Below are 14,440 nucleotides of genomic sequence, written 5' to 3'. Positions count from 1 at the left end.
ATAACTACGAACGATGAATTCATATTTAGCCTGATCACTGTGGGAGGTTTATTTCATCGGTAACTCCAGATAAGATATTACGATAACGACAGATAATCCCATAGTCCTTTGCATCTGAGCATGCTCAGTCTGGATTGCAAGTTCCCTATTGTAAGCTAACTGTTAATTTTCTGACTGATTACACCTGGTCTTTGTTACTAGCTGCTGATTGGTCCAGTAAAATTTGTACAATTATCTGGGATGACCAATCAGAAAGCCCAGTGAATATTTGTCGAGTCGTGACACCTGGATACTAAGAAAGTGTGAATCTGAATTGTGTATTATATCTTTGTACAGCTCACTTGAAGCTTCACCCTTTTTTTGGCAAAAATAATGTGATAGAATAAAACTGAGGTTGCCTATGGTTCTTTTTTGATTTGTATCCATGCTACATAGTGCAGCTGCACACTGCTGTAAAAAAATAATGATATTTATATATTTGTTTTTCCCCACAGACACACACTCACAAAACACGGTGAACGTTTAAAATTGAAGAAACCTGGGAAAATGCCAATCTTTTCCAAATTATACAAAATATGTATCAGAAATGAAATAAATCAGAAATTTTTAAATATACAGAAATGACTCACTTCTCTTGATGTTAATAAATAGATTACAATTAATATATCAGTGTAATGAACTTGAAATCAGCATATCATACAAGTCCGAGCTTCCAATTTTTTTACTTGCCACCTTCTTTTTGATTCGGATAACTATCTCAAAACAAACAAATCAATGTAGCATAATTGAGAGCTCATTTATACAGCATTTGTTTACATGTTTATACCTATACACCTTTTACACTCGCTAACATCACCTGATTTGAGTTTTTTTTTGGTTGTCATTTCCCCAATTCTTTCCTATGAAATTAGGTCAACAAGAGTTGTTTGCTAATAATAGTCAGTGACCACATTGCCGTAGTAAAATAACTACAGTGTGGTAATACAAGATCACCAGCTTAGATGACTTCAAATAGTTGGCTGTCCCACTACCATATAAATTATACTGTGCGAAATCTTTATACATCTCTTTGTACATTTAACGAGATCAAAAGGTTGTGATTGACACACATCTCCATTTTGCCCTCATACTATAGCTCGTGACTGCATCATCGTAGTGGTGACACTAAACTGTGTGACAATGCAAGTTTGCTAGTATGCATGGCTGGCTGTCTCATGACCATATAAATTACACTGAGATTTTTAGAAATCACTTCGCACACGTCACAAGTTCAAATCGTCGTGATTGGCACATCTCCTTCTTGTCGTGCTTTCCGCCTATCATGTACAGTACTGAGCACCATAATAGTGTCTGTGAGTAACGATTCCATGATGGAATCAGCGAGTTGCATTTTGACGGCAAGCTCATCATCATCATAATTAACCCACTCTGGTTCTTCTTCTCGCAGTTCCTCCGTTAATATTTCGTCCACGTGATCTTTCTTCTTCTTGTTGATCCATTTCAGCGAGATCAAATCTGACTGTGGTTTCCTCTGAAGGCCCAGGAGGTAGAGAACATTTTCACGTACAATAGTGTCAAGCTCGGAGTAACTATCTGGTGGCTTAGGTTTATGATAATATTTTCTTATGACTCGTTTTGGTTTCATCCAAGACGGCCTGTTTGTATTGTAGTCCTCACAATAAATGTCTTTGAATACTTCTCCTGTCAGATGAAACACCATGTCTTTGTACGCCTTGCGACTAACACTTTCAATATCTGTTCCTTTTGTATCTGAACCAAGGAAACTTTCAGGCACACTCACTTTGGTCAACGGTTCACCGTTCTCCTGTTTTTCGTAAAATATTTTAAGGGCTTCTGCACACAGTTCTAAGACTTCCTTCTGATTATGTGGCACAGCATAGAATAATTCCTCAGCTAACTTCTGGAGATCAACATGATGGATATCATGTGTTATTTCTCCAGCTGAAACTCTGTCCTGTGAGATGCCTAGATCCTTATCTTGTCTCTGTGGTACTTTCACAATGGAGTTACTTCGTGGCATTGACCCAAAGTCGTCATCAAACCATTCACCTTCATCTCCAAGAACATCAGCAAGATCATCATCAAGCGTCTTCCAAGAAGTGTCTCCAGATTCACCTGGAACAGGAGAACTGGGACGAGCCACAGGTTCTGGGAAAGCTGTATCGTCATTAGCATCTTCAACTTTAACTCTTTCATTAAACATTTCATCACTAAGTGGTTCCTCGTCATCATCCTTTCTTGACATATCAACAGGACTTGGTGTGTATGGAGTTTCAGCTCGTATAGGAGGCAGTGGTGATATCGGTGACGCTTGGTCTCTTTCAGGAGATGGGGTTGAAGAAACCAACGGTGGGGGTTCAATGTCAGTGATAGGGGTGACTCTTCCTTCTTCATCTTCAAAAGACACATTTTGAGAAGCAACTTTTTGATCTTTCTGTCGTCTGATAGCTTGCATTTGTGCTACAGCCTCAGTCAGTAATGTTTTAGTCAGGTTATTAACAACACTGTCACTTGGCTGTGTTTTCCTTTTAGGTGTTGTATCGACTTCTGGCACTGTAGCCTTTTCATCGACTCCTTCCTTGTCTTCGACAAGCATTTCAAGGAGCGGAGTGCGACCTTTCTCTGACTCTGTGAGTGGTGTTTTCTTGTCTGTCAAATTGGTAAGGTGACTTAGAGTATCCTTCACAACAACAGTGGTCAACTGATCTGTTATATTATCAACAATCTCTTCTAAGTTCTGTCTGCCATTCTCTTCCTCTAGAGGCAGGGGCACAGCATCTTCCTGACTATGTTCCCCTTCATCCACAGATGTTTGCGGTGACTTGCTGAATGCCTCCACGGCAGCTGCAGAGTGAGTGATGATCCTTTCCAACTCACTGTCATCCATAGTGGAATCTAAATCTGAGATTTCTTTCTTTCCTTCAGTAGCTGACTTGATAGTTTGTTTTGAGACTGACGACTCGCTTGTCTCATATCGATACATATCCTCCTCTTCAAGAATACCATGCTCTTGAGAAGTCCTTTCAGGACTTCCTTTAATTTCATCCTCAATACTCTCAATTTCTGACTCCGTTTCCTCATACCTATAGTCGTCAGGCATAAGACTGAGTTTATGTGGAGGTGCAAATATACCATACCCTGGTTCACTCTTGAAGTAGACGTGACCATCTAATGATCCATCGTTGGTTCCTTTAGGGGCGTCCAACTCAACTCCACCCCATATACCAGGTGCAAAAGATGTGGTGCCTTTGAATCGCAGGGTTCCTGGTTGTTTGTCTCCAACAAGTACTCGGTCACCAACTCTGAATTCTTCAAGGTCTTCTTGAGGTGTTGGTGAGGCGATTGGTGTTCTATCGTCATCAACAGGTGTGATAGTACCACTTTCTCTGTCCACTTCCTTGTCATCTTGAACAGGTTCCAATACAATATCTTCCCCTTCCTTCTCCTCGGACACTTCTTTTTCTGGTTCGTAGTCTTTTTTACTTAAATCTGCTTGTTTGAGATCAATGATCAACTCAGCTGATTTTTCACTGAAAGACTGCACACTAGATTCACTTAAGTGTTCACTGATTTCATCTTCAGTTTCTGACCTAGGACTGGATGTCTCGGTGAAGTCTTCACTGTAGCTGTATGATTTTGACTGTGACTTTGACCTTGTTGAGGACACTGACCTTTCACTTTCAGACAACTCTGACCTGTCTTGTGACAAAGACGTCTGAAATGATTGTTCTTGTGATTTATCTGGACTAAACGACTTGTCTAAGTCAGTACTTTTTTCTGGACTTGGAGTCTTAACAGATGCAGATGATTTGTCAGGACTTTCTGTAACTGTTGGCTTATTGTCCTCCTTTCTTTGTGTCACAGCTGATTCCTCTGTCCGTTGTTTCAAGGATATCCTTGGAGAAATCTCTGGTTGACTTGACCTTGTGCTGACCCCAGATAAGACATCCTCTGCAATCTCTGAATCTTGTGTCTGGCTTGGCACCTCCTCTGCAATATCTGACTGTGACTGTCCTCTCTGACTGGGATCTGCTGTTTCTGTAGAAATGTCTGATTTTTCTTGAATATCAGGCAATCGTGGAGTCAGGAAGTCAGATATACCTGATTTCACACTCCTTGCAGATGGTAAATCTTCAAGTATTTCTGATGCATCTGTGTAGTCTGAGAGATTTGATCCTGGTCTGGAGTCTGGAGACTGAGATCTTGGTGGTGGAGGTCTTGGTGATATCACTTCTGGGCCTTTAGGTCCTAGGATGATACTGATGCTGTCTGAGAAACTGTCTTCTTTGTAGCTTCTCTCTTTCCTCGGCACGAGTGTCCTTCTCTTCTGACTTGCTTCTGAAGTTTGAATATCTGTAAAACAGAAAGAAATGAATTGTAAAGTATCACTGAAAGTCTTTAGTAGCAACCACATAACTTCTGATATAATTCAAACTAATCCTGCTGTTAATCTGTAACTGTTTAAGTCATAAGTAAATATTGATCAAGAGGTTTGACACTGGACTTGCGAACATAAAGTAGCACTGATTGAACAAATTTGTATTAAACCCAAGTGGCTTCAAAATCTTGTAACTGAAAGTGAACTTAATAATGTCAACATTAAAGGCCTAGTTTGGATAGAATTAAAATTTAGGTGTGAAAAAAATTCTGGCAGAGTTACAGAAAGTTTGCTCCAGAACAAGAGTTATCCTAGATAATCCTTACGACTACATTGATATGATAAAAGTAATGTGAGAACCTGTGATTTAAACATTGCAAAACTTTATCTTCTAAATTCTATTTTCACTATTGAAGCAAACTACGAATCTTACCTTCTGTAGGTACTGGAGTTGCAGCTGGTGTAGTAGCACTGAATGGGGTGTATGAATCAGTGACGTCTTTCACAGACTGATCATCTGTTGCAAACTTATTGCTAGTGTCAATCTCACTTTTCTTCTCTGGACTTGTCTGTATCGGACTATCTGGCTCAGGTTTCTGTTTTTGTTGCCGTGGTGATATCTGTTCTTTGATACGCTTAGATTCAGCAGCCTTGGGTTGTTTGATCTGTGGTTTGACTGTGTTCTTGTCTGGCTCTCGCTCTGTTACCAACTCAGCCTTAGTCTTTTCAATGTATTTCTCATACGTCTGAAATGGACGATGAAAATCAGTTATTCTTGTCTGCATCCATGCATATTGAGGATTGTAAACAGCTGTAAACCTACAAGTACTTGTATTGCCATACAAATTCAGCAGGCATGCACTGAGTGAGAACATCCCTGTTGTGATTACTGGATAAAGATGTTTTGACCAAAAACTATCGATATAGAATGCCAGACTGCATAACGAGGACTGACTGAGTGAAAGCCTGTTCTGAATGTATATTTGTACAGTTTAGTTTTACAGAAATTTAAATGACCAATACACATACCTCTAGCTGTTTTTTCAGGCTAGCTTCTTGTGCTCGCAGTCTTTCTCTGTGTCTTTTCTTTTGTTGTTTGCGAAGTCTCTCAACCTCAATCTTTCTTTTCCTCAATGCATCTTTCAGAGCTGCAATCCTTCCTTCAACATCACTGAGATCTGAGGTTGTCTCTGTAGGATTATGGTAAGATATATCAGAATGACATGCATGGTCTCTGGTACGAAGACAAACTGTGATTTGGGTCTGATGTGGTATAGCAGTTAAGAAGGAAAGCAGTACTAATGGTATTGATTGTAAAAGCCAGTGTCCCTGCTTTGGTGTGGAACTCTAAAATCATTCATATCAACGTTGTGATGTACATCATGTTTTGTTTAAAAATTAGTTTTCACTTGAAGTTAACATTTTTGTATGCTGTTCTACTAACAGAAATGGCAAGATTTGACAATAGAAGGAGTTGGACCAATCAATTTATTTAGAGTTACAATGTTAAAAGTATATTCAATTATTATCACAACCATAAATGGATGTATGTCATGAATGGAACACAGCGTACACACGCACATGGTTTTATAATACAAGGACAAAAAACTGCGACAAAATCAATCCTAGAAACATACCAGATTGTGTCAGTGAAAATGATTCTTCTGATCCACTCTCCTCATCTCTCCTAGTTCTCACTGGTGACAATGGATACCTGATAGACAGACTGCTCAGACTACGTGGTGTCTTGGCACGGGGTGACACTGACAACGTACGATTGGTTGCAGTGACTGACGTGTCAACAGACTCAAACTTCTCATTGGCATAGTCTTCTGTGATAGTGGTATCATCACTTGAGAAACCATTACCTGTCTGTACTGGGAAGCTGTAAAAATGAACGGTGGAATACACTTTTAGGAGCTAAAACTTGCCATTTGCCCATTAAGTACACAATTTTCATTGCTATCTTGAAAAGCAAATCAACATCCCTGTCTGACCTGCATCTTTACACAGATGTAGCTTCTGATTAATACACTTTTTACAGAATGGTTACAATAACAGATATTTGTATAACTGGCATAATCATTGGTAACTTTGGTTTAACATCGTATTACATCACCAACAAGTTACTGCAATAACTCTAATTCTGAATTCTAAAATTTGACTTCTTCCTATCGCATATACTTTTTAAACACACAGCTGCTTTTATGTTTCAAATTTCTTTCATTGATTTGATTGCAAACAGAATTGCTTTGTGCAGAAAAACAAAGGTAAGAGGTAACTCAGGTTATATGTAAACAACATCACAGCAGTTCTTACCTATTTTTATCTGTTGGCGACTCTGACGGAATATCTTCTGGAATACTACTAACTTGACTAATCTCCTCAGTGATGGAACTTTCATCTTTTTCTGATATCTTGCTGTCCTTCCTTGGAGATTTATCATCTGAAGTAAATAACAAATTTTTCTTGTTATTGGTAGAAAGTAAATCGAGCAATGCACTATAATTTCATTGATCTATAATATTAGAAATCTGCAGAACTTAAAAGGGGAAGTTACAAACTTGCCATCTTGTATGATGCATTATGGGAATGTAATATTCTGTTGATAAGCATGGCTCTTGTTGCCATCTTGAATGGTGCATTATGGGAATTATGACATCATTTTATCAACAACATGACTCAGTGACTGCTATAAACAATATTATCATATACATATTACTTGAGGTCACAACACTGACCTTTCTCTTCTGTGTCTTTCTTCTGTTTCCTGTCTGTTGGTTTGCCCTCCTTGGCAGCCTTGGCTTTTTCCTCCAGTAATTTCAAAGCTTCTTTTTCCATGTTTTGTACCCTCATTTCTTCCTCATCTAGCTTCTTTTTGGCCTTGGCCTTGTGCTTTTTCAGCAATTTCTGTTCTCTCCTCGTCAGAAATCTAGTGAAAAAGAAATTTAAAAATAGTAATGATCAGATGATGGTCCAGTACAGTACACCCTAGATGAAGATTGCGAGAATGAAAATTCAAGCCTTGGGGTAATGAGAAAATGAATACAAGTTTTCAAAATCTTTATCTGGTTATAAGTACAGCTTCTACCAGCAGAGTAAACAAATACCATGAAAAAAAATCTGAAATTTCAAATATTTTTAAAAAAAATCTCTCAGGAGACACTACTCTCAGTAGACACTAAATGAACAAAATGTCAATTAATGCTCATTCTCGCAATCTTTATCGCGGATGTACTATACTGGTATCAATTCAAGTCTGATAAAAACCATCAACCGAGGTCCCCCTAGGATCTATCATGTAAGACTTACTTTTCATTAGATTGTGTCTTCATCTTTTTCAACTTCTGCATCACCTTGGCTTGTTTCTCTGAGGCTGACAGTTGTGAGTCATCTAACTTGGAATCTGACAAAAAAAATAGCCAACATGAAACATGAAATGATATCTCCATAGTTACATCAAATCATTTGTCCTATGACTGGGTTATAAGTAGTCAACTTGTCTCCACTAAAAGAGTGCAGTCTCTGTACTGTACATTATGATACAATATGTGTTTATTTGTTTGTCTTTGGGGGTGGGGGTGGGTGTAAATGTTCCGATTTTCCAGCCATACTGCCATAAACATTGACAGCATCGAAATGATATTCATTGCATGATTTTACACTACAAAAACCTAGCCAGTAACTAGGGATATTCAAACAAAACTTTGCTTCTGATCAGAAATTGACATGATTTACGAGAGACATCACAAAGTGAAGTCTGGCATCACGCAAGTAAGTCAAATCCAATGTGATAATTGGAAACTGAGATGGGTAAGAGTTGACATGGCGATTATAACACAAAACATCACATTTGACAACAAACAAAATAGGTTTCATCTTAACATATCTATCGGAACCATCAATTGATCTTGAAATGAAATCAAATAATAAATATGGAAACCTACCTCTCAACCTGAGTAGTTCATCTCTGTCTAGTTTAGTTGGACTTGGTGATGATAAGTCAGATAAACCATCAACTACATCAGAAATGGAATCATCCAGCTATGGAAAGAAACAAGGTCAAATTATCATCAGTACATTATCTATACTAATAGTTGATTCTTGATATATCAGAATTCATGGGGGCCAGGCAAGACACTAAAACTTATCAAGGGTTGACTTTTAGCAAGGGTGTCTAAGTGATATGGTACTGATTTGCATTTCAATAATATACCTATAGAGGGCATGATTTAGTGGAAAGAACCATTCATATGTATTGCATATCAGTGTACTATTTCACCACTAGAGGGCCATATGCTGTCTGGTTTACATGAAAGTTGATCAAGTCCTCACATATTCTTACATACTACCATTTACTCAATTCCTTACCCCTATACTGATGTCATCTTCACTTCTAGCATCATCAGGTACAGTCTTAGATCCCTTAACTCTACCCCAGTAAGCCTGGGCACTCTTTCTAATCCTGGAGATTTCCTGTTGTTGGTATAGTAGCAGTTTCCTCTCCTGACTGGCTGCCTTGTTTGCTGCCTTCAGTCTTTCTATCTCAGCCTGAAATATACAAAAACATCCATATGTTCAACACTCTCGTCTAGATCTCAGCTTGAAATATCTCAGCTTGAAATATACACAGCTCAAGTGTTCAAACTCAATCATGGCCTGAAACTTTTGTAAAAGTTTTGATAAAATATTATCCAAGAAACAACTAAAGATTTGAAATACAACAAAATGCAACAATTACACAACACTGAGTTGAGTTACAGTAACTAACATGATAACTAAGAATTTTCATTTACCATATAATAAACTTGTATGAATGTTGTTTCAACAGTCTGGGGTCTACACAAATTATCGCATGTTATCTATCTTACGATTTTCCAAGTGGTAAAAGTTGTTATTAAGCAGTCATTTGATAAACTAGTTACCTGTTCCTGTTTTAACTTCATCAGAAGTCCTCTTTGTTTTTTACGTAGTGGTGGCATGGCTTCATCTGTACCTTTGTCCTTTAGTCTCCTGAAATATAAACATCACACAATATTTTTTATACAATTCTACAAAATAAACCCTTAAAGTGTAATGTAAGAGAGACTATATAATCAAATCCAATGACACAGACTTTATTGTTCTAAGGTGAAGTATTATTGATGGTGTGCAAGAGACTGTATGTGTGTGCATGAACTTGAGATTTTGTGTTTGACTACATGCATGTGTGCCTGTGTGTGTGTGTGTGTGTGTGTGTGTGTGTGTGTGTGTGTGTGTGTGTGTGTGTGCATGCGTGCGTGTGCATGTTCATATGTGTAAAATTCTTTGAAAGATTTTTCCCCCTTCTTTTATTTTTGAATCAGTCTTTAATATTTATACATACAAAAACTGTCTGCAGTACATGTGCAAAGTACTTTACTTAGTACAATTCCATTTACAAATACAACCTCAGCATTTTACCCAAAATACATAATTACCAAACGTCACTTACTTTTTCTGATGTTCAATCCATGCCATTTCTGCTTTGGTTTTCTCTTTCAATGCTTTTTCTCTAAGTCTCAACAAAGCTGCCTGATGTTGTGCTCTCAGTTCTTCTTCTCTCATGTACTGTTTAACCATCTCAGCAGTAAACTTGTTGAAAGACTCCTCAGCACTGAATGGAGACCTCATGTCATCTACTGGCCACTGTAAAAATACACATATTTTGACACACCATTAGTTAGTATCCGAGACATGATCTACACAAATTCTAACAAGAAATGATTTGCACTGTACAAGCCTATGCAGTTTACATGTAATAGTCTGCAGATGAGCATTCATCAGCCCCAGTTTCCACAAGTACAGTTGACTTTTCCTAGAACATATCTCATTGCATATAATTCCTGATAACATTAGGCAAAAAAATAAAAAAAAAAATAAAAAATAAATTGTTTCCGATAACATGACTTCAGAAAATAGGGTAGGTAGTCAGGATTTTATTTATTTTACACATTTTCTTTTTTTTTAAATTACTTTGACCCATAGAAAAGATAGTTGGTGGTCACAATACTTCCATAACTGTTACAGTTGATGAGGGGTAAAAGAAGTAAATGAAGACAATTAATTATATGCTGTAACTTATAGGCTGAAAAGATATCGTTTCTCTCTGATATGTGATTTTTATTAAAAGTAACTAAAGATACTTTGGCAAGAAAAATAATCTTCAGGGAAATAGAAGTAAATTGTCATCATTTTATCTTTTTGTATATAAAAAATATTTAGGGTCGGCAACATAGGCTGGGTTATCAGAAACATACTGTTTTTTTTTTTTATTTGGCCTTACAGTTCCGGTGTCATCAAAGAAATGGACATCACAGATAAGAAATTAAATGACTTGAATCAAGGATTCATTATACACCAATCCTCAATGCATTCAGTTGAAATAGATTATATACATACCTTTCCTGAATCATTCGTCAATGTCATTTCATCCTGTAATGAAACAAACAACATTATAAATAACATTATCAAGACAAAATTATTTTTTCAAAGGAAGGATTTCAATTATCATTCCTTCAACATATTAAAATTACAAAGTTTTGTACGATATTCAATGGGGAACCTGCCCATCCCTTTTATATAAATGATAGCAATTTTATGCATTTATTTCTCTCAAAGGAATTTGCAATCAATTTTGTGTGAATGAATCAGGTATTTCCATAATAAAGTAATTTTAGATGGAAAATAATGTAATCAATATATTTCTATAAACCCCATAAGAAATATTCCTAAGTGCAGATGACTTACTGATGATGAGGCATGGTCTGATTGACTGCCATGTCTTCCTTTGGAGCTATGACGACGGTGACTCTCTGATGGTAGTAGCATACGGAATGACTTCTCTTCAATGTCATCCTCTGTATGGGAGTCAAACTGCATTGAGTAATCCTCACTCCCTACAGACAAATGATGTCACATTTAGAATATTAATGATTTAGAAAACCACTGCGCACTAGGATGTTGTCATTCGCGTCCAGCTTGTCTATCCAAATGAGTTGACTTTACAGCAACTCTGCTACATTGTGTTTTGAACTTGTATTTTATACTAAATACTAAATATTAGTAAAAAATTAAATTCCATGGAAAGATTGTAAATCATAACAGAGAAAAATCAAAATCTAAGGTTATGAAAATTATTATACAATATGTCTACAACTGAAACGGCATTTAAAAAAAAATAGCCTTTCAAAATCTTGCCAAAACAAGTACACTTACTGAACAATATTGTTTTCTAGTCAAGTTCCACAACATAATTTATCACTGTAAAGGCAAAATCATTTGTCACTGTCTTTTGAAAAAACACACTCAAAATTGGTAAACTCACTGTGTAATACAAATTTTGACAGTTAGTAGTAACTCCTGCGGACTTTCCCAAAGTAAATTTGATGTGGCAAACTGTCATATTTTGATATTAAAGTTTGATACATTTATGGCAAATCCCAGTACCTTACCTTTGCTTATTGAGATATCTTCAGCAATGCTTTCACTCTTAGACGAGTCCTTAGCTATACTAATAGATGGGTCAGTTTGAATAGATAAATCATCATCTTTCTCCGAGTTGTCCCTATCAATAGACAAACCACTGGCTGTCTTGACGGTTGAGTTGCTGTTACTCCTTGCAGTGTCCGCTGCAGTTTGGATGGATGATGCAGTACTGATGTCTCCTCTGTCACGTTGGCGTTCATTTCTAGACATGTCTTCTGCTGTTTTCACAGATTCTGAGATACTCATGTCTTTGTCCTTCCTGTCCTTGTCTTTGGGTGGAGAGCGGTCGGATCGATAACGTTCACTGTAACTTGGTGAAGAACTGGAAGAAATCATGAAGTAAGGACAATGAAAATATTTTAGAATTCAGTCAAGGATAAAAATGAAGTTAGAGGGTTCTATAAAAGTATTACAATCAAGAAATTACAACATTGATTATAAACTTCTGTCTTGCTTTTTTTAAAGAATATACATGTGTACATGGTAGGAGGCAATTGTTTTGTGACCAGTGTTCATTTCTAAGTATTTTACAGCAACAAGATTTGATATGGTCCCAGAGTATTCAGAAACTGTATTGGGTGGGTTTTGTACCATACTAAATCTAGGTTGTACTAGGTTGTACTATGATAGGTATGTGTTATGGTAATGTTTTTGTTACAAACCGTTGGAAAATATTACATAAAACTATGCAACATAGGAAACAACAACAACAACAACAACAACAACAACAACAACAACAACGCTTACCTTAGTGCTTTATCCTTAGATTTACTGGTGGTGTAATCAGTGAAATCAGAGGAGTACTTGGAGGATGTAGGTGTCTGACTATCTGTTCTACTTGTTGTAGCACCACTACTGGTTGAATAATCACTCAATGCTTTGGCTCTGTTATAAAACAAGAACAGAAGATTATTGAGTAAATGCTGAGTCATGGCACAAATCAAAGCTAATATCTAATTGGCCATTACACAGACCTAGAGAAAGCATTGACCAACCAGTGTACTTGTAGTACCATCTCCAGATTTGGGTAATGACATAAATCAAAGCTAATATCTAATTGGTCATTACACAGACCTAGAGAAAGCATTGACCAACCAGTGTACTTGTAGTGACACCTACTTTTTTGGGTCATAATATAAATCTAAGCTAATATCTGATTGGACATAGTACAGACTTTTGAAAATACACTGACCAACCAGGGAACTACTATTACAAAATACCACTGATGCATCTTGGACACTAGTTCTACTTGACACACGAAATGTTTACTTTTTTATTTCCATGAAAATCTGACCTAATATTCTATATATTTGAAAACCCTTACTTTTTAGCTCTTATTTCTTTCCAGCGTTCTAGTTGTTGTTGTCGCTGTTTTTCCAGGGCTGCTGTGACTGCTGCAGCAGCTGCAGCAGAGGCTGTATCTGAAGCCACCTTTGTTGGATCAAACTTCTGCATTGCTGCAACATGCTCTAATGACGCATGTCTTGCCTGTGATGAGAAGAAGAATAACAGTATATTACTCAACCATGGGAATACAGATTGACAAATACATTTGATATTAACCTTCAACAAGGAAAGTTTTTTAAACGACTTTTGTGGAGCAAAGACATACAATATAGCAATTTTCAGAGATTTTAAAACAGGGACAACACAGTGACAACAAGACCCAACTACAATAGTTACATTGCCACTCTCTTAACTACACAGAAATAATTCCTTACCCCAGCTAACTGTTTTGCTGCTTCAGCTGTAACCTTTGCTGCTTCTGCTTGAGACTGCATCAGTTTTTGTGCTGTTTCATTGACGGAATCAGTAGCTTCCTTTTTAACTTGGGCTAAAGTTTTCTCAGCTTGTGCTGCAGCAGCCGCTGCTCTCAGTCTGGCTTCTTCAAGTTGTCTGCTGGCTTCCTCGGCTTCTTGCCTTGCTTTCATCGATAACAACTGCAGTTCTCTTTCATGACTTTGTTGCCTTGCCTGTTTTACAGAGATAGATTGAAAGATTAGATTTGGTCCAACCAAATTCAAACAGTTTTAGGGCCAAGTTTATGTCACATATTACAAATTTGACTATGTTAATTTGCTATCTGTCCAGTTATGCACTGCTCATTCAAAGTTGGGATTAGTTGAATCCAGTTGAAACTGGTTTGCACTGGTTGGATCCAGTTCAGACAAACTTCATCAGAGAAATGTAAATCATCAGAGAAAATTTACTTTTGACACAATTTTTCTGTTGTATGTTTTACAGGTATGCTGTCTTTAAACTTCACTGGCCCATCTCTTCCAAAATGTTCCATTTGACAGAATTATCTCCTACCTTGAGAATTTGAGCAAGAGAAACACTTTCTTGCTGAGCTAGACTGACTGCCCTGGTCCTCTCGACCTCAGTCAGTTGTCTCATTGACTCCTCCATTGACTCTAACAGGTTCAATTCTGCTGCCATCTTCAATTCTAGGGCACTTGGTGCTAACCTAGGGGGTCCATCAGTAACCTGTCTCCCTAAGCCATACGGAACAGGCTGAAAAATGAATTAATGTTT

General features: G+C 37.3%; 1 protein-coding gene across 1 annotated transcript in view; it reads right to left on the bottom strand.

Annotated features, from left to right (window-relative positions):
- Positions 1-14,440, bottom strand: part of LOC144440835 (centrosome-associated protein 350-like) — a 30,717-nt gene continuing 16,277 nt past the window's right edge. Inside the window, exons 24-41 of the mRNA XM_078130252.1 lie at positions 14,219-14,419; positions 13,627-13,878; positions 13,230-13,393; positions 12,653-12,790; positions 11,872-12,227; positions 11,168-11,316; positions 10,820-10,852; positions 9,873-10,066; positions 9,325-9,412; positions 8,771-8,950; positions 8,347-8,443; positions 7,712-7,805; positions 7,141-7,331; positions 6,719-6,845; positions 6,037-6,284; positions 5,429-5,589; positions 4,833-5,145; positions 1-4,374 (exon numbers count right to left, since the gene is read on the bottom strand). Coding sequence (XP_077986378.1) covers positions 1,271-4,374; positions 4,833-5,145; positions 5,429-5,589; positions 6,037-6,284; positions 6,719-6,845; positions 7,141-7,331; positions 7,712-7,805; positions 8,347-8,443; positions 8,771-8,950; positions 9,325-9,412; positions 9,873-10,066; positions 10,820-10,852; positions 11,168-11,316; positions 11,872-12,227; positions 12,653-12,790; positions 13,230-13,393; positions 13,627-13,878; positions 14,219-14,419 — 6,090 coding nt within the window. The 3' untranslated portion in view covers positions 1-1,270. The remainder of the gene's footprint in view (positions 4,375-4,832; positions 5,146-5,428; positions 5,590-6,036; positions 6,285-6,718; positions 6,846-7,140; positions 7,332-7,711; positions 7,806-8,346; positions 8,444-8,770; positions 8,951-9,324; positions 9,413-9,872; positions 10,067-10,819; positions 10,853-11,167; positions 11,317-11,871; positions 12,228-12,652; positions 12,791-13,229; positions 13,394-13,626; positions 13,879-14,218; positions 14,420-14,440) is intronic.

The sequence above is a fragment of the Glandiceps talaboti genome, chromosome 10 (assembly GCF_964340395.1).
Source record: "Glandiceps talaboti chromosome 10, keGlaTala1.1, whole genome shotgun sequence".
NCBI classification, from domain to species: Eukaryota; Metazoa; Hemichordata; class Enteropneusta; family Spengelidae; genus Glandiceps; species Glandiceps talaboti.
Note: the sequence above shows the minus strand (reverse complement) of the source record. Positions and strands in the feature narration are given on the sequence as shown.